We start from the raw sequence: 20981 nt of genomic DNA, 5'->3' as shown, positions 1-20981 counted from the left end.
TATTTACCAACTCTCTATTGCTCTTAGTATTGGTGAAATCGCAGAAACATTAAATCACTCGTGCTACGAAAAAATTAGCTCCCCACAATAATTTTGTTTTACAGGTCGATAATAATATTTTTAATATTTCTAACCTTAACCTGAAAATGTAAAAAACCTTTAACTCCTTAAAATCATACTTTTTTTTCCCAAAATTCTCGTAGTAGTTATTTTTTATTTTCACAACAATATCCAATAGGGGTTAAAAATTGAGACTATAAAGCCCATCACTTCATTTGTTTTATTATCTTATGATAACAACTCTCATCAATTCCTTAGCTCCTCAAGCACTTTTGAATCAAAATTTCTTAGATAAACGGGTAAAAGGTTCATTCTTGTTTTTCATATAGACGGATAAATTGAGCAACACGATAAAAATCGACAAAGATTAATTTTCAACTACATGTAAGATTTTTAAATTTTAAGAACTCAGTTGATTGAGAAAGAGAAGGAAAATTGAAAAGAAAAAAAAAAATCAAAATTTGTAAAATGAAATTCATTTTGAAATATTATTTAAATTTTGATTATTTTAAAATATCATCTAAATTTTGGATTTTATATAAATATAATTAATTTTATGAATAGAATTATAGTTTGAGTTCTATATAAGTATAATTAATTTTATGAATAGAATTCTAATTGTTAAGCTATCAAATATACTAATCAAATGGTATTTTACATGATTGATAAATGTTAATAAATAAGGTAGATTAATATGTGTTCAAGAATAAATTTATTGTTTCAAATTTTTCAATTATTAAAATAATATTTTTTATTAGAAACCAATTTAAAAGATTAGAACATACTTTTAAAATATTTAAAATAATATATATATATATATATATATATATATATATATATATATATATATATATATATAAGTATAAACAAATGAAAGTTAAAAAGTTATTTTTTAAAAATCTCTAAATAATGTTTAAATTATTTAAAATAAAAATCATTTTTTTTTAATTCCAAACAAATAAACGCACTCATATTTATAACCTTTTAACTTAATTCCCTAAAAGAGTGCCCACACAACGGTAAAAAAACTTCTACCTCCTCAAAATCATAGTTGTTATTTTCTATTTCCCCAACAATCTTTTTAAGTAGTAAAAATTGAGCTATAAAACCCAACGCTTCGTTTATTTTAGTATCTCATCAGAATATTCATATCCGTATTTAATTAAAATTTCTAGCACATACCTATTCAAAACCTCAAAAGGGTGCTTAAAATTCAGATTCATAAATTTGATGTTTCTTTCACAAACCTTCTCTAACAGATTCCTTATTCTATGCTTGAAGTTTTGTGCTTTTTGAGTCAAAATTTCTTAATAAGATTCAGCTTTTTAATAAGTTGGTTTATAGAAACCTTTTCTAGTTCTTTTAACCAAATACAAACTTTTTTTGTTTTTGTCTCAAGAAAATGGCACCTTCTGGAAGTACAACATCAAACAACATCATCACTGGTACGACAAAGACTGCAAGATCAAAAACAACACAACCAGGAAGAACACGTTACAAGAAGAAGAAGCAGAAACAAGAAATGATTAAAACTGTTTCACCTTCTAGATGCTCTTCAATAAGCTCACAAGATTCTTCATCAAAGGAAGAGAAAATGGAAATTGTTGAAGTCACTAACAATAACAGTGCTTGTTCAACTCCAAAAGGTCAGAGATTTAGGATACCAGAGATTTCAACATGCCCTCCAGCACCAAAGAAACAAAGGGTACTTTCAAATTGTTCTTTGAAAAGGTCACCACTTTCATTCTTTGTTCCTCCTGATTTGGATCACTTCTTCTTGGTCAAACTTCCAGATGTTTCAGTTTGATTTTGTGTTTTTTTTTTTTTTTTTATAGTTAAATGTTAGTTTTTTTAGTAAGTTACTATTTTTATGTTATCTTAGTAGTCAGAGTTTGAACTTTGAACTTTCTTCTCAAAGTTCTTTGATTTTGTGTGTTAATAGCATGATACATATAAAATAAGCTCATGAAAATCACACTTTAGAAGATGGACTTTTGAAGTGGTTTTTAGTATATGAGAGGTATATGCAACTTTAAGAAGTTTTAGATTTTGGTATGTTGATTTTAGGAAACAGTTAATCCCTTTGTTTAGTTTCTGCTAATTTTAGCTTTGTAACAACTTCTAGTTGTAGAGTTTTGGCAGTCACTTAATTTTATATATTTTTCTATTTTATTTTTTTACCTTTTATAGAACAATGTTACTTAAGTGTGATGAGTGATAATATAATGGGTTTGGTTTGAGGTTTTTTGTATAAAAAATGTCTTATTTTATCTTGTTTAGTAGAGTATTAGTAGTAGTGATGGTGGTGATAATTAATGTTAGTTTTGATGGGTATAGCTATAGGTTTTTTATGTTTAAATGGTACATTCATGGATGCAATTAGTTATGTTATGAAAAGAGTAGACAGTGTGTCCATTATGAGTATCAGAAAAATTTAATTCAGAAGAGTACTTTGTACTCTGCACTCCCATGTATGCGAAAATTGTGTAACAAATTCGCATTCAAATCGGAGCAAAATTTAACTGTGGCACCATTCTAGAAAACCGAGCCATTTTTGGTTCGTCTTCAATTGAATTTGTATAAAGCTTTTTATGCGAACCAAACTTTTTTTCAAAAACAAACTAATCTCTTCTATTTTAAAACATGTGATCAAATATTTGATTATAGTTAAATTTATATGTATGAAAATTCTCAATACTTTGAGGAATAAAAGGGTACTCGAATTAAATTTGTTGCATATGGAAAAAGAAAAAAAAATCACGACTCTTCCACATACCCTACATTTGCCTTAAATACTAAAAAAAAAAAAGCAAAGTGTAATTAAGAGTTTGATCTTTAATGTGTTTGTTGGTAGGGCTAAACAAGACTAATCATAATGATGTGGCACTATTGTTTGTCTACAACATTTGATTGAAGAGTTAGGCCGAATAACTAGTGTATCTTCAACACACAAAAAGAGTATCTACGATAGTCAAACTTAGGGTCCACCATATATGCTTTAAGGGTAAAATGGAACTCTTTCTAATCTAATCTTGTTTATAAGGAAAATAACTTATTTTACATTTATTACAAAATTTGGTTAAATGTAATTAATCAGTTTAATTTTATAAAAAAACAAAATAAATGTATTTTTAAAAGTGTTCTTCACAGAAACTTAATGAGAATAACCGAGTCATTTGAAAAATAAAAATAAAATTTATTTTAATTCAAATTTATATGAATTGCTAAATAGACTGAAAGTAAAATATTTATTTAATTTGAGACAAAAAAATATACTTACTCATTTTTTATATTTATACTATGTCATATCACAAGAACACTTGCATTTTCATAAATCAGGTTATGTACTGTAATATAATTACACTTGTAAATTATTTCATCCTTTTGTCGAAAATGAATTATTCAAATTACACAGTCAATTTTATACCGTTTGATTATCTCAACAATTAATTTAAATAAGAAGGTCGAGAATTGTAATCGTTTCACATATTTATAACACAGTCCAATTCCCATTTTCACACATGCCTACTAAACTTTGTAAATTTGTTGAACATAATACATGACATGGTCACATGAGGCTAGAGATGATATTATTGAATATTCTCTTTGTTTCATAATAAATGTTACTTTAAAAAAATTATTAAAATAAATATTATTATAAATTTTTTAAAATAATTTTAATAATATTTTTATTAATATCTTTTAATAATTAATATCTTTTAATAATTAATATCTATTTAATAAAATAGATATTATATATTGATAATAATAATAAATTTATTTATAACTAAAATAAATACTTTAATAAAATAAATTATCTATTTTCTTTTAATTATTGTCTTTTTAAATATGTGAACAAAAATCTTAAAATGATAGATGGAAAAAGTAATATTATTCTTTAAGGGGGGGGTGGTGTGTTTAGACGATAGTGTGGCTGCAAATGTTATGGTAGTGTTTTGGATTTGGGCCTGATGACAATTATCAAGTGGAGGTAGCGAAGACATAGTCACATAGATATTGTCAAGACAGTTTTAACCTTTTGTGTCCAAGTGGGAACATAAAGAGTTGAAGGGTGTATTTGGTTTTTTAATTATTAAGATAAGGTTAAGGAGAGAGATTAAGGATGTGAAATGATTTTGTCAGATTTTTTGGTTCTGAGTGTGTCTGAGCACACACCGGCATCTCAAAGAGAATCCAATGAAGGAACTCTCGTGCGGCCTGTCATTGTCACGTTGGAGAATCTCAAGAAATTTCTCATCATTTTTTTATAGAGTTTAATCTTTTGCTTCATCATGGCTTTGCTCATCAGCAAAAGACACAACCACAAATATTTTTAATTTAACCACATACAAAAATGATAAAATGTCAAAATTGAACAAAATATTATATTAATAATAATAAATTATTTTTTCATCTATTTTTTTATTACTTGTGTAAATGTGTTTGAGCACAAATTTTGTGTTTGTGATCGTAGAAGTGTTACTACTTTGCTCATAGTATTAGACCATGGTTCATTATGTGGAAAATATAATTGATTTTAAATAAATAAATTTTACTTTAGAGTTACTTAAATATAAAATGATTTATATTTTAATATATTTAAGTAAAAAATATTGTTTCATATATTTTAATGTAGAAATTACATTTACAGTGAAGAATTATTCATTTTAGTTTTAATTAATTATACTCGAGATCAATCATATATATCAAAATTAATTCTATACCACAACAATTAAACATATCGAATTAATTTTACACCTGAAAAATCATAATTGATCCAAATAAAAAATCAAACATCGACTTAATATTTTTAAATGTAATTAAAGTGATTTGTAATTAGTTACGAATGTTATACTACAATTAGAAGTAGTTAAAAAGATTAGAATTATGTTTTGAAGGTTAGTGTTCAAACTGATATAAATTTGTAAAACAGAGAACATTCTCTATATACGGTTAATCAATCTCTGTTTTTAGAATATTCTGTTTTCTTCTCCCTTCTTCTCAATTTCAATTACTCTCAAATATACAACATGTTCTAACAATTGACATTAAGAGCTTGAGTTCTAAACCTTGGGAAACATGAGTGCAAAAGTAAGGGGGAATCAAAAATTGGGAAATACAAGTGTGAGTGAAAGAAAGAAGACGTGAATCGAGGAAGATTTCCATTGAATTTGCCAATCCTTGATGGAAAGAATTGGGAGAGGTGGTCTGCATCAATGAGATCGTTGCTGGGAACTCCCGAAGTGTCTGAGATTGTTCAAGATGGTTATAAACAACTTGGCGCGAATCCAATAGAAAGGTAACATGTAACTTTCAAAGATTGCAAGAAAAGAGATTGCAAGACATTATTTTACATCCAACAAAGTGTGGATTCAAACAACTTTAAGAGGATTTCAAAGGCATCTACATCAAAGGAGGCATGTGAGATATTGGTCATGTACTATACAGGTGCGAAAAAGCCAAGAAAGTGAAGCTCCAAATGCTAAGAAGACAATACAAACTATTGCAGATGGAAGAAGATAAAGTTATGGCAGATTACTTCAGTCGTGTTCAGTTTGTTGTTAATCAGAGGAGAACAAATGGTGAATCATTAACTGAAGTGGTGGTTATTGAAAGGATCCTTAGAAAATTAACACAAAAGTATGATCATATTATGGTCGCCATTGAATAATCAAAGGATCTTGATAAGATGAAGGTGAAGGATTTGCAAGGCCCTCTTGAAGCTCGTGAACTGAGAGTAAAAGAAAGGTGTGCAACAACCTCAACATCTCAAGTGCAGGCTCTACAGGCCCAAATTAGCAAAAAGACCAACCAAGGTGATGTGAAGCACAATAAAGGAAAGGGTAAATTCAAGTGGTACAAGAAACATGATTCTGGTAAAAGGGTTGGCGATTTGATAAAGGGGCTGGAAGTTCAAGAAATCAGAACAAAAGTGATAACATCAACAAGAATTCAAATGGCAAGAAGAAATTCCACAATAAAGGAATCCAATTTTACAATTGTAAAAAATGGAGGCATTGTGCAAATGAATGCAGATCCAAGAAAGTCCAAAGAGAGGATAATGAAGCTCAAATGGCAACTGAGGACTCAAGTTCAAATGATGTGTTATTAATGGCTACAATAAAATCAGATGATGACGGTCTAGAGCAGTGGTATCTTGACACAAGATACTCTAATCATATGACTGGCCATAAAGGTTGGTTTGTGAGTATTGATGAGAAGGTAAAAAGAAAGATCAGATTTGCAGATAATAGCACAATGACAGCTAAAGGAGTAAACAATGTGTTGATTCAAAGGAGAGATGACAAACAATCATTCATATGTGATGCGTTGTATGTGCCAAACATGAAGAACAATATGTTAAGCCTTAGACTGTTGCTGGAAAAGGGATATTCAATGAAGATAGAGCATGGTGAAATGAGGATGTTTAATAATTCAAGAAGATTGATCTTGAAGGCACCACTGTCCAAAAATAGAACCTTCAAGATTGATATTCAAATCAGTGAGAACAAGTGCCTAGTTGCTGAAATCAGGAATGAAGATTGGTCGTGGCATTAGAGGTTTGGACACTTGAATTTCAGAAGTCTTCAAGTGTTGCAAAGTAAGGAAATGGTGCTAGGAATTCCAGAAATTCAAATACCAAATAAGATATGTAAGGAGTGTTGTCAAGCCAAACAACATATGAATTCATTGAAATTAGAATTGCCAACTAGATCATCAAGAATGATGGAGGTAATCTTTTCTAATGTTTGTGATCCTTCTGAAGAATTGTCAATAGGAGGTAATCACTACTTTGTATCATTCATTGATGATTTTACAAGAAAAATTTGGATATATCTAATCAAGAAGAAGAGTGAAGTGTTGGTTGTATTGAGAGGATTCAAGTTGATGGCATAAAAACAAAATGACTGCATTCTTAAAGTGATTAGGATAGATGGAGGTGGTGAGTATCATAATGGAGCAACAAAAATGAGGAACATAACCATTCTTAATATGGCAAGAAACACGTTGAAAGGGAGAAAGATGTCTCACAAATTCTAGGGAGAAGCAGTTTCAACAGCAGTATACATTTAGAATAGGTGTTTAACCAAGAGACTTGACACTAAGACAGCTGAAGAAGCTTGGAATGAAAGAAAGCCAGTTATGAATCATCTTAGAGTGTTTGGCTCATTGTGCTTCAGGCATGTGCCAGCTCAAAATAGGAGGAAGCTTGATGACATTGTTGAACAAATGGTGTTGTTGAGTTATGATGCAGTTGAAGCTTATTGTTGAGTCAAAATCCCAAATTAATATTTTGATGTAAAACAAACAAAGATTAATTAAGATTGTAATTATGATTATAAATAATTTGTTAATTTAACATGTGCTTTTGAGTGTAATAATTCAAGATATGTACTAAGCAATGCAAGTAAAATCAGTTTAAGGAAAAAACAAAAAATGTACAAACAGAAATCCAAGAATGTTCTTGACAATATTCTGGAAAACCAAAAACGTTATCCACGTTTTTCATTTTCATTAAGAAAGTTCAAATCATATGTTAATGCAAGGAAATCTCATACAAATTACAAATGCAATTCTTGTACATCTACAAGGAATATACAGCTCTTGCATCAACAAAAGAAATACTCCAAAAGATGGTTAAATGGCATGACTCAAAGCAAAAATGACAATGATCAATCTCCAGCATATTAATGTTAATCTCCAGAATGTTAACATCAATCTCCAGAATATTAACATCAATATTCAGAGTGTTAACATCAATCTCCATAATATTAACATCAATCTTCATAATGTTAACATCAGTCTCCATCATGTTAACAATCAATCTCCATCATGTGGACATCATTATTCAGCCTGTTAGCACAAATCAAAGAAAATTTTGATCTAAATACATTAAGAACATCTCTGAGATGTATGTGCACATAAACAAAAGGTCAAAAATCACATTCAAGAATGAGAAGCTATAGATCAACCATTATTAACACATAAGCAAAATGCATAATATTAAAGTCAATAACATTCTTGGTTCAAAAAGTCTGGTCTTTAGTCAGATCTAACACATGACAGTTGGACTCTTTCCAACAGTCGTATTAGTTGTCATGAGCCTTCTTGAAGCCTATAAAAGGATCTCCAAGCTCAAGGAAAAAATTAGAACTTCAAGAGCTAAGAATTCATCACTTACTTACGTTCATACACTCGAAAATCTCTCATCTATAAAAAAACAATCAATGTTATTCATATTCAAATCTTTTGCTATTATTAGCAAACAAGTGTTGAGATTACTCAGATTCTACCAAACACTTTAAATCATTATTGTGTAAACTTAAGATTATACATATTGATTATAGTTTGAGTAGTTTGTAGAAAATCCTTTTATGGTTAAAAGGTGAAGTGTAAAATCCTCTCTAAAGATTGATATGTGACTTGATTGAATCTCTTTCTGGTGGAAAAGAATTAATGTAACATATCAAGGTTGATCTGAACAAACTGTGTAAAACCAAGAACGTTCTTCGTTTGAACACTTAGTGGAAAATCTCACAGTTGTGAGGACTAGATGTAGCCCGAGTTGGATAAACCAAGATATATCGTTGTGTGATATCTCTTCTCTTATCTCTATTTACTTTTAGTTCTTTTGATTATGAAATTAAATAGATAAAGCTAAATTGTTGATTTTAGCTAACCAAGAACGTTCTCCGTTTTTTGTTTTCAGAACCAAGAACGTTCTTCGTTTTCTATTTTCACAATCAAGATCAATCTTGAGTTATTTTCTTAAGTTTTAACAAGAAATTTTAAATAGGTAAATTTACAATTCAAACCCCTTTCCTTGTAAATTGACATTACTACTTCACTTACAAAGTGTATGATCCAAACAAGAACAAGGTGGTGATAAGCAGGGACATATTGGTGGATAAATCAAGTGGATCAGACTGGAAAATGGGTGAAGCCAACTCGAGTAGTGCAGCCAGCCCAGACATACCAACCAGCTCCATTTGTCCAGTCAACAGGGCAAAAGTAGTGGAACTTGATGAAGACCAGCCTGCAGGAACAACAAGTCATTCAGATCTTGAGTCTGCGAGAATGTTTGAAAGAGCTAGACAACCTTCAGTCAAATTGCAACCATATGAAGTGACATCTGACTCAGCCATCAATGCAAATGGAGAATTAACACATTTTGCTTTGTTGGTTGAATCAGAACCAGTAAGTGATGGAGATGCCTTGAGTGATCCTAGATGGAGATTAGCAATTGAGGAAGAACTCAAAGTATTGTAGAAGAACCAGACCTGGGAGATGATGACCCTGCTAGTAAATAAGAGATCAATTGATGTGAAATGGGTATATAAACTCAAATTGAAGCCTGATGGAGATATTTACAAGTACAAGGCTAAACTTGTTGCAAATGGATTATTGCAGAACATGGACTGGACTATGATGAGATTTTTGCCCCAGTAGCTAGAATTGAAATAGTGAGGATGGTAGTCTCAATGGTCAATTACAAAGGTTAGTCTATGCATCAGCTAGATGTCAAATCAGTATTCCTCAGTGGTTCACTAGAAGAAGAAGTGTATGTAAAGCAACCACAAGGATATGTGAAAACAGACAAAGAAGATAGCGTCTACAAGCTAAAGAAAGCTCTATATGGCCTGAAGCAAGCCCTTAGGGCTTGGAACAAGAGAATTGATAGATTCTTCAAAGAGCAGCAATTTGAAAATATGTGAATGAGCATGGAGTGTATGTGAAAAAGGCAACAACAACACTTGCATTATTGATATGCCTTTATGTGGATGATTTGCTAGTGACTAGTAGTGGTGGAGCACAAAATTCAGAAGTTCAAGATCATAATGGAGAAAGAGTTTGAGATGAATGATCTAGGCATGTTATCATATTTCCTTGGCATTGAGTTTGAAACTAAGAAAAATGGAATTTTTATGCATCAAAAGAAGTATGCAAATGATGTATTGAAAAGATTCAAAATGCTAGATTGCAATGGAACTAGTACCCCAATAGAAGTAGGGTTTGTACTATCCAAGGAGAGCAATGAGAAGATGATTGACCCTACAATCTTCAAGCAAATTGTAGGATCCTTGAGGTACTTGTGCAACACAAGGCCATATATTGCATATAGTGTTGGGCTGTTAGTAAATACATGAAGAAACCTAGGCCATCACACTACATGTAAACAAAAAGGATTTTGAGATACATCAATGAAACCATTGAGCTTGGCCTGTTGTATCCCACAAATTCGAATGAAGATGAAGTTGAACTGGTTGGCTTTACTGATGCAGATTGGTGTGGAGATAAGGATGATAGAAAGAGTACCACGAACTATATGTTCATGATCAATAACTCACCAATCTCATGGTGTTCGAAGAGGCAAAGTATAGTAGCCTTGTTCACATGTGAAGCTGAATATGTGGCTGCATCAATGGGAGTTTGTCAAGCTATATGGTTGGCTGCATTAAGGACATAATTGAGACTAAGAAGCAATGAAGCAGTGAAGTTGAAGATAGACAACAAATCAACAATTGATCTAGCAAGACATCCAAGTGTTCATGGAAGGAGCAATCACATAGAAACAACGTTTCATTCCTAAGATATCAAGTGATGAAAGGCAAGATAAAGCTAGAGCATTGCAGTACCAATGATCAAAAGGTTGACATCCTAACTAAAAGCTTGAAGATGATGAAGTTCCAAGAGATGAGGAACAGTCTTCGATTGAGGAACAATTTTGGATTAACATCAATTGAATTACTTTGAATTAGAGGGCATGTTAAATGTAGTTAAAGTGATTTATAGTTAGTTAGGAATGTTAGAATACAATTAAAAGTAGTTAAAAAGGTTAGAATTTTATTTTGACAGTTAGTGCTTAAGCTGATATAAATTTATAAAAACGGAGAACATTCTCCATATGCAATTAATCAATCTCCGTTTTCAGAACATTTTGTTTTCTTTTCTCTTTTTCTCAATTTTAATTTCTCTCAATTATACAACCCGTTCTAACAAATATTAGCTCTTTAAAGACATAAAATAATGAGGTTAAAATGTTACAAAGACATTTATATATAAAAGATCAGGTTTGAACTTGAATATTCACTTATGTGTTTTAAATTTATTTGAATTTCATCGTTAAATTTAAAAAAAAAAAAAAATTATTCTTTGCAAAGTTCATTTACCCTTTTTATCATTTGAAAAAACAATTACAATGTTAATTTATGTGAATTTTAGAAAATTAATTACTAAAGTTTTTTTTGTTTTTTGTTAACCAAGTTATTAGAAAAAAATAAACTATTATAATTTAGAGTTTTGGTAGAAGGTATATAAAGTCTTGTTAAAGACGTGCTTTTATTATCAACTACTTGAATTTAGGAAGAAAAAAAAAAAGGTTAATCTCTCATAAGAAGAGGTGTCTATACATAATGTTCATTAACTATGTATGAAAATTAATTTTAGAGAATTTGCTATGTGTTAGTCACAATCTTAAACATCACATTACGAAAAGAGATTTGTCATAGATTTATATTGTCATAGTATTTGACTTTATGTATTACAGTGTCTTATAATTTATATGTTTTGACGTTGTATAATACTTTTATATAAAGTCTACTTAAATCTCACCATATAGATAAGTGTGATTGTCTTTCTCATGAAGTGTGTGAATAGCTTAGAATTTACTTGAGTTTTATGTTATTGATTAATAAGTTAATTTAGTATTTGATTTCACTTTTTTTTGTTTCATTTTACTATATTTTTTACTTTATTTTAATTTTTTGGTGATATAAAGGAAACATATAATTGATGCAAATAAAAAAATTATGATCGACCGATTTAGAAGCTTATACCCATTTTTTGTTTTACGTGAAAAAATGCCAAAGTTAAGCTAAAACAAAAGTTAAGTCTTCAAGAATCAAAAAGTAAGTCTTCAAGATGTTTCAATATGGCCACTCTGAATGCAATACTTATTGCAAGGAAAATGATCCCTTTTGTATTGTCTTTTATCATGAAAAATGATCTCCATATTTATTGCAACTTTATGTTCATAAACCTCTAAACAAATTTAACAAATTTACTGGAGACTACAAAAATTTTGTTTTCGTTTTTACTCTTTTTTTATATTAGTATCTCCTTTTAAGTTAACTTATATATACCCTTCTAATTTTTTAATGATATGTCATAAATATATATATATATTTATTTATGATATTATAAAAATCTCTTAACAAAAATTTAGATTTAATATCAATTAAATATGAATTTTTAAACATTAAATATTTATCAATTTATATTTAATTTATTTTTTATTATGATAATCTAAATTGTATTAAGAGAGACCGATGATTATAATGTCTAAATATGATTGTAAATCTTTCAATAATTAAAAGTTTTACATATTAGTTAAGTAGAAAAATAGGGACCAAAAATAAAAATGTTTGGAGACTAAAGAGTTAAAAAAAATTGTAGAGTCTAATAATAAAATATTGAAATGTTACTGGATTAAAAATTTATTTAACTCTTTAAAATACAAGTAAATATCAACTATAAGATTATATATTACTTGTTACAATTACTTGATTTCTATCATTTTTGTATGCATGATTTTTTTTTGACAAAATTTTTTATATGGATAATGTGAAGATAATATACAAATAATTAATGATTAGATCAATAAAATTTAATGTGAGCAAATAACTATTAAGTAGAATAATTAACAAAACTTATTATTCATTTATTTTTCAATTTTTAAATATTTGTCATTTTATTTTAATGAGAGACTCTTGAAGTAAATAATTATCATTTAGATGAGATGAAATGCAAGTTAATGAAGATGCATTTATAAAAATAATAAAAACATTTTTTTTTCTAGAAATGTAGACAACTATTTACTTCAAAAAAAAATTAAGTTCTTTTTAACAAATAAAATGAACATGCATTTTAAGAAATTAAAAAAAAAAAAAACATTTTCCGAAAGACATTCAAAAAATTCTTTTACATACTCTTTTTATTCAAAACTCACAATTATACCTTTAAAACTTATATACTAAAATGTCTTACTATTTTTTACCTTTATGAAACCACAATATCCTATTTTTTTTACCTTCACGAAGTCGTAAGACGGAGATGCGACAAGTGAAAGATTTGTTTTTCTCCATTAGGAGGTCATACCTAGGGGACTATCTATTATCATTTATTTATTTATTTATTTTATAACAAATAATTAATTATTAATTTAATAAATAAAAATAATTAAAAAATCAAATTATATTAATAAAATCAAATAAATATATTTAATAAAAAAATACATCAAAATTATTGCAGTTAAGTAGATGTGTCAATAAATAATGTAATATAAAATAAGAGGAAATTGTTAACAAAATATAATGAAGTTACTAATTTATTTATAATATATTGCGAAATAGGAGAGTTTTTAAAATAATATAGTCCATTATTTATTTTGACACAATTGACAAACCACATTAACTTTTTTTTTCTTTCATTAATTAGATTTTATTTAATTTTATTAATATAATTTAGTTTTTTAATTATGTTAATTATTTTTTATTTATTAAATTAAAAATTAATTATTTTTTATAAAAAAACAAATGACAATAAATAATCGTATCCCTCAAATATAATCTTCTTGTTGAAGAAAAAATATCTTTCAAGTACATTCTCATTTTGCGACCACTTGATATATAAAAAGTATAATATTTTATCTATAAACTTTGATGTAATAGAGAATTTTAAATTAAAACAAAATACAAAAGTAAAATAACCTCAATTTGTATTATAACTTGGGTGCGCAATAAATATGTACGAAAACCACTGCCAAATAGAAGCTTTTTGGTGTACAAAGTAATTTGAGCAGTTCTAAAGGTATCATCTTAGAAGGTGGTGGTATCATAGTTGATAGTACTAATACATATGATGATTAAAGCCACATCAACGATAAAGTTAGTAAAGTTAAAATTTTAAATTTTCAAAAAATAATGTTTTTTAATGTATCTTTAGGTTTTAAAAAATAAAATATTTAAGTAATACAATAAGTAAAATATTTCACAATTATATATATAATTAAAATATTTTTCATCTCCACAACAAAAAATATAATATTTAAATAAAAGTATAGGAAAAATATCTGGTAGTATTAAATAAAATTATAGATCTTAATAAGTGTTGGAGTGATTGAAATGATGATTAGAGAACGAAATGATAAAGGAAAGGATAAGTAATTAAGTGAGTAAAGCAAACACTAGCTTTGAATATTGCAACCTTATGCACAATTTGGAATTATATAATTGCAAATAGAATATGGGAAGGACAGTGCACATTCACTCATTAGAGGGCTTTGTTCGATATTTGTGTTGTTCCCTTTCTTTTCTTATATCACGGTTGTGGTCCCTTATTTGTTGGGCATCATATTTACTTACATGTTCATTGCTATGTACATCCCCATGCAAATTATTTAACTACAACACGTGCATGCCCCGCAAATAAAATAAAAAAATGTTCGGTTAATTTGCATTAACATTGATTTCTGCAAACGTGGAATCACACACACATGTATGAAAGGAAGATTAACAAAACCATTGGAAGGACACAATTTGTGGTCATTAATTAAATTAAGGTAAATTCTCGTGTAGCCATGAAAAAAGATAGGTATCAATACTCATATAAGACTCAATTAACACATAATTTATTTATTTTTATAAATATCTAAGGGGTAGATACAACACTTAACAAAACTCTAGCATAACCTATTAAGTATAACTACTTCAACATTCTAACCATGCATAATTTTTATCTCTCAATTTGTTCTCTTCATTTCATTACTATAATTTTCTAATGTATAAAAAATATTTAGACTCATCAAGTATCACATTAATATATTTATATTTTTAAAATTGTGGTAACCGAAGAAATGGAGAGGATTAGATAGGGAGAGTGTCCTAAAGTATGTAATATTGTAATACCAATATCAAAGATTGATGTAGTTATCGATCCTAGATTATCAATTCAATAGTGCACGTGGATGGAGACAGGGATTTGTATGCATATTCTTAGGATTTGCAAACCTTATTAAACCAGTAAAGATAGAATCTTATGTTTTTGCATTTAAATAAATAAATAAAAAGTAAAAGAAAAAAAAGAGAAGACACGAAGAATCCATCGTATACATAATTTATTTTAGACCAAGTTAAAGGATCACCCGAAAGATTGTGCCAACTTTTATCTAAACTTTTATTCGGAAATAATCCTATGTAGAAGTAAAATTATGTGCATATACTATCTATCAAGAAAGTGGTGATAGCCATGGAACTTTAGACTAGAGTCTAGAGCAGCATTAAATTTAGAGCTCAACTTTTATTGACTCTTAAAGCTAAGATACCCATAAATCTTGTAGAAGAATCTTGCCAATTTTAATAAACCCCACTCAAAACGCAATGTCTCATCTTTAGCGCAAGCTTTAAATGTTCATTCATTTATTTCAATTGATAGTGCACGCATTTCAATTATACTATTCCCTCCAATTTTATATATAAGTAAAAATATATCAATGAAAATTAATGTGATTGAATTAAATTTTAGTTAAAATACATCATATTTTATTATTATTATATTTTTGTATACAAATAAGATTAGAAGGAGTAGATTTAATAGATCTTAATTTCACTATTAATTAAATGAATAGTCCTACAATAAATCAGTTATTTATTGAAAATGAATAATCCCAAAATAAATGATTTTTTTGCTTTTTAATATAATATTAATTATTATTTTTTAACTATATTTTCTAATTAATATTATGTGTATTACTTTCAAATTAATATATTTTTTTATAGTTAGAATAATAGTAAATATATTAATATTTGATAAAGATAATTTAATAAAAATATTATTTTTTATCTTTTATTTATATATTTTTTAATATGTAAATGATAAAATGTATCACCCATTACGGATGAGGTATTTCCTTGGTCTCATATTATATACTATTATTAAGGTTATGCATAACTCTTTAAAGTTATTGCATTGCTAATTTATATGAAATAAACAACTAAATTCGCGAATAACTTTTGTAAGATACTTTAAAATAAATCTATAATATTTTAGATACTTCCTACTCTATTAAAAGTTTCTCACATTTACTTTTATGTCAAACTTCATATACATACATAAATTATCAAACTTCATGTACATACATAAATTATCAACAACTCTCTATATTTAATCATTTATTATTATTTTAATATTAATATTTAATCACTTACTATATATTTGGTACATAATTGAAACGACGCTATAGATTTTGACGAAAGAATGAAAGTGGATAAACTTTAATAAAATTAAAGATGTATTTTAAATATTTGTAATTTTAAAAATCTATTCGAGAGTGATTTACAAAGTCTAAGAGAATTTTTGTAGTTTACTCAATTTATATAATAATCAATTTATATAGTAAAGTGAGATTCATTTACTAGTATCTAGTAGAATAGTTAGGTGAATTTAAAATACAATAAATAAAAATAGTGGAAAAATTCAATTAATACATATAATTGTAGTGTAAAATGATACTACCTCTGTCCTTTTCTTTTTGGTACATACCTCTACCCATTTTTATAAGCCTTTTTGTGATTTTTATATATATTAAGAAAATTATATATTGTGTATGTAATGTATTCATTTTTTGTATAAGTTTTTTTTAAATATCTTTTTTGTATGTAGATGTTGTAAACTTTAATATTTTATTATTTTTCTCCTAAGACACATAACAATATTAAGGCCCTATTTAGATAAACCTTTTAATTATAACATAAACGATTATTATATAAGTATTTATGTATAATCTATTTTTATAATAAAAAATAAAATAAAGTTGTTTAGTAAGAAAGAATTGTTTTCATGTATATGCTATTTTGGAGAGCTCATAAAAATGAGCTAAAATAACTTAGAGACATGCTATAAACTATTTGTATTTCTCTCAAATAATTCTCAGGTGCTTAAGTCACTAAATAATAGTTCAAATAAGTTAATCTAAATAGATCTTAATTAGAGGTATTTTTTTAAAAAAAGAATAATAAATTGTTTTTTTGACAAAAAAAATAAAGAATTTATATCTAATAATTTGAAATATAATTTATATATAGGGATAAATTGTTCTACAAAGAGGTTATATATTCAATAACATAAATAATACAAAAGATAACAAATACTTTACACGGTGACACAAGTTTTCAACAAAATAAAACTTGATATTGGTGTTAGATATACAAAAATTTGAAATTTATTTTTTAGTATATAATTTTTAATGGTAATTCACTTTTGTATCTATTCATTTAATTAGTTTTAACCATAAAGTAGCTAACATGCATGTTCTAGTAGATATTATGATAAAATTAATTCAGGTTGTCTTACATTACATTCTTAATAAGCAAAATATACATATTTCAAAATTAACTAATGTAATTATAAATTTACAACAAATACATTAATTTTTAAAATATTTTATTCGTTGATATAGATGATAATATAATCCACTATATGTAACTAATTAGTATCCGATGGAGTAACTTTTGATGTTGGAAGTAGGAAGAATATCAATCCAATCATAGGACAAATCATGTATATTCCATCTATTAGCTTTTCTGCTTTTATGATTGAGATTAAAAAGAACATGCACGAATTCATATGAATTTAAAAATATAAAATTTTTGTAGAAATAAGTGTCATGCATAAACATTCAAAATAATAAACCATGGACCATGGTTAAGCCAGGTGTGTATGTATTACTAAAGCAAATTGGTCAGTATGTTCTTGTTCCCTACTTATTTACAAAAGAAAACTTTAGTACTTTAGACGAGAGCACCATACTCAACCACTGCACCATGATCCATAGTATATTCGATATAATTACATCCATATATGTTTGTTTCGCTTTAATATAATGAACTTATATATAATTTATCTTTTCGTCGTGGTCGACTTTATATACACTATAAATTTGATTTTTTTATAAATAAAAATCAGTAAAATAAGTGAATTATTGTTCAATTTATTTTTTAAAATAATTGGTTATTTATTTTAAATGAGTCATATATATATATATATATATATATATATATTATATTATATAGAGAAATACATGAAAATGAAGGAAATAATTTAAGGTATATGATTATAACATGAATTTAGAGGATAAAAGGAAGAAAACAAAAATAAAAATATATATTATGATATAATTGAGTTGTATATGTCGGTGTTTTTTCTTTCAAAAGAAAAAGGTGTAAATTTTTGTAAGTAACTACTGAATTTAAAAAAAATAATTACATTCAATTGAAACATTATCTTTTCACCCTAAATTTTAAATTTCTATGAGGATATGTAGATCTTGCAGGGAGAAGAATATGATTGCAAGTTATAGTTAAATTTAAATATTTTTAAAATTACTGAAAATTTAACTGTCCAAAATAATTTATTTAAAAAGTTAGCCACAAAATTGAAACAATAAATAACGTGGAAGGTTGAATAACTTAGAAAATATAATTTATGTGAAAGATTGAATGAATTGTGAGTTTCAGTTTGATAAGCAGGGAGGGAAAGGGAATTTTTTTGTATTTTCAAATTTTAGTATTATTGTATTATCATATCTTAAGGAAAAGGATTCTCTGACTTAGAGGCGGGAAAGGCACCCTACCTTTCACTCATTTTGTGCCATTGGATTAATCAGGTGCTTCAGAAAGAGCCATGTGGCCTTATTATTTTTAAACTAAAAGCATCCGTCTTTTCCACTCTTTCTTCCTCAAGTTCACTTAGAACCCTTCATTTCCATGGCATCTTCATTCCCCCACACCTCTGTCCACTGACCACCGCCGCGCGCCGCTATTGTCTCCTGCACTACAATCTGTTATCAATCTACTTTCTGCATTGTCATATTCGGGTAATAAAAGAACTCCACTAAATTTTTTTTTCCACAAATATGATTTTTTTTGCTTTCTAATTCCTGTATAAACGAGTTGAAAGCTATGTTTATCTTGGTTGTATTGATTGTGTTAAAATAATAGAGTAGAATGTTATTAGTTATGCCAAATTATTTTTGTAGAGCTATTTTAAGTTGTTATACTTGTTTTTTTTACTTTGAAGTTGTGATACCTGCAAACCAGAGCAATGCATGGTTCATTCATTATTCCATACTTTTTCTTTCATTTAATTATTTTATTAAATTTTTAGGTTACTTCATTTGGAAAGTTTGATCAAATATGTCATCTTCAAATGTTGATTGGAAGCCACGGGTTGGTATGAAATTTGATAATATAGATGTGGCTTATCAATTTTGGCTTACATACAGTGTCCATGCTGGTTTTGGAGTTAGAAAACGTTATGCGAACAAGAATAAAGACGGCACTATATCATCTTGTAGGTTTGTTTGTTCCAAGGAAGGGGTACGAAAGATAGACAAGAGAGATGTTTTTGTTAACATCCATAGAGCCGAGACTAGAACGGATTGCAAAGCAAGAATTTCACTTGTATGCAAAAATGGAAATTTTGTCATCCATGAATTTGTAGAGGATCATAACCATCCTCTACAACTTCCAGAGACAACACACATGCTTGCATCACATAGGAAGATAACTGAAGTCCAAGCATATGAGATTGATTTGGCTGATGATTCTGGATTAAGGCAAAAGTCAACATTTCAACTTATGAGCACACATGCAGGAAACAGAGCAAATCTTGGATTTACACGGTTGGATGTGAAAAATTACCTCAGTGCAAGAAGACAAAGAAGTATGATGTACGGAGATGTTGGTTGTCTTTCACAATATTTTCAACGACAATTGTTGGAAAATCCGTCTTTTTTTCACGCATACCAAATGGATATAGAAGAACAAATCACAAATGTGTTTTGGTGTGATGCAAATATGGTGTTGGATTACGGGTATTTTTTCACGCATACCAAATGGATATAGAAGAACAAATCACAAATGTGTTTTGGTGTGATGCAAATATGGTGTTGGATTACGGGTATTTTGGTGACGTTGTGTCATTGGACACTACATATTGTACCAATCATGCTAATAGACCGCTTGCTTTGTTTTCCGGTTTCAACCACTATAGGAGTTCGATCATTTTCGGTGCAGCACTATTGTATGATGAGACAATTGAGTCATTTAAGTGGTTGTTTGATACATTCTTACAAGCACACAACCATAAAAAACCAAAAACTGTTTTCACTGATCAAAATCAAGCAATGGCCAGGGCACTGGCAGAAGTCATGCCCGAAACTCACCATGGTTTATGCACATGGCACTTGTTGCAAAATGGAATTAAACACCTTGGGAACTTGATGAAGGGAGGAAGTTATCTTTTAAGAGATTTCAAGAAATGCATGTATGATATTGACGTTGAAGCAGATTTTGAGACTGCTTGGACAAACTTGATCAACCAATATGATGTTCATGAAAATAATTGGATCAAATCAGTTTATGCTATTAAAAAAAAATGGGCTGTTTGTTACATGAAGAAAGCGTTCACTCTTGGCATGCGGAGTACCCAACTCAGTGAAAGCTTGAATGCTCACTTCAAATCTGGTATGAAACCCAATATGGATATTATACAATTTTTCAAGCACTTTGAACGAGTTGTTGAGGAGAAGAGAAGCAACAAGTTGAGTTATGAGTATGAGTCCTCACATAAGCTTGCAAGGTTAAGATACGAGTTGTCACCAATATTGATACAAATGGGAAAAGTGTACACGCACGTTGTATGTGAGTTGTTTCAAAACGAGTTTAAGTTATTCCTAGCTTTATCGATATTAGAGAGAAACGAGTCTCACTCTTTATGTGACTACATCATCACTATGGTCAACAATGAAGGATTTTGGAGAGTGTCATTCGATCGTGCTTCAACCTCTATTACTTGTAGTTGTC

At 28.2% G+C, this 20981-nt stretch overlaps 2 protein-coding genes across 2 annotated transcripts in view; both read left to right on the top strand.

The window, feature by feature from the left end:
- The first annotated feature begins 6171 nt into the window (after positions 1-6171).
- On the top strand, positions 6172-6618 carry LOC101496439 (uncharacterized). The gene has a single exon (XM_004500202.1). The coding sequence runs from the start codon at positions 6172-6174 to the stop codon at positions 6616-6618; it is 447 nt and encodes a 148-aa protein (XP_004500259.1).
- A 12676-nt stretch (positions 6619-19294) lies between these two features.
- Positions 19295-20981, top strand: part of LOC101495788 (protein FAR1-RELATED SEQUENCE 5-like) — a 2465-nt gene continuing 778 nt past the window's right edge. Inside the window, exons 1-2 of the mRNA XM_073368804.1 lie at positions 19295-20004; positions 20250-20972. Coding sequence (XP_073224905.1) covers positions 19311-20004; positions 20250-20972 — 1417 coding nt within the window. The 5' untranslated portion in view covers positions 19295-19310. The remainder of the gene's footprint in view (positions 20005-20249; positions 20973-20981) is intronic.

Source organism: Cicer arietinum, chromosome 5 (genome assembly GCF_000331145.2).
Source record: "Cicer arietinum cultivar CDC Frontier isolate Library 1 chromosome 5, Cicar.CDCFrontier_v2.0, whole genome shotgun sequence".
Taxonomy (NCBI): Eukaryota; Viridiplantae; Streptophyta; class Magnoliopsida; order Fabales; family Fabaceae; genus Cicer; species Cicer arietinum.
The sequence above is the reverse complement of the archived record's forward strand: the minus strand, read 5'-3'. Positions and strand labels throughout refer to the sequence as shown.

Bases quoted from the DNA above. Each gene is read 5' to 3' on its own strand.
- LOC101496439 (XM_004500202.1), top strand. From the start codon at position 6,172: ATGGCTACAATAAAATCAGATGATGACGGTCTAGAGCAGTGGTATCTT.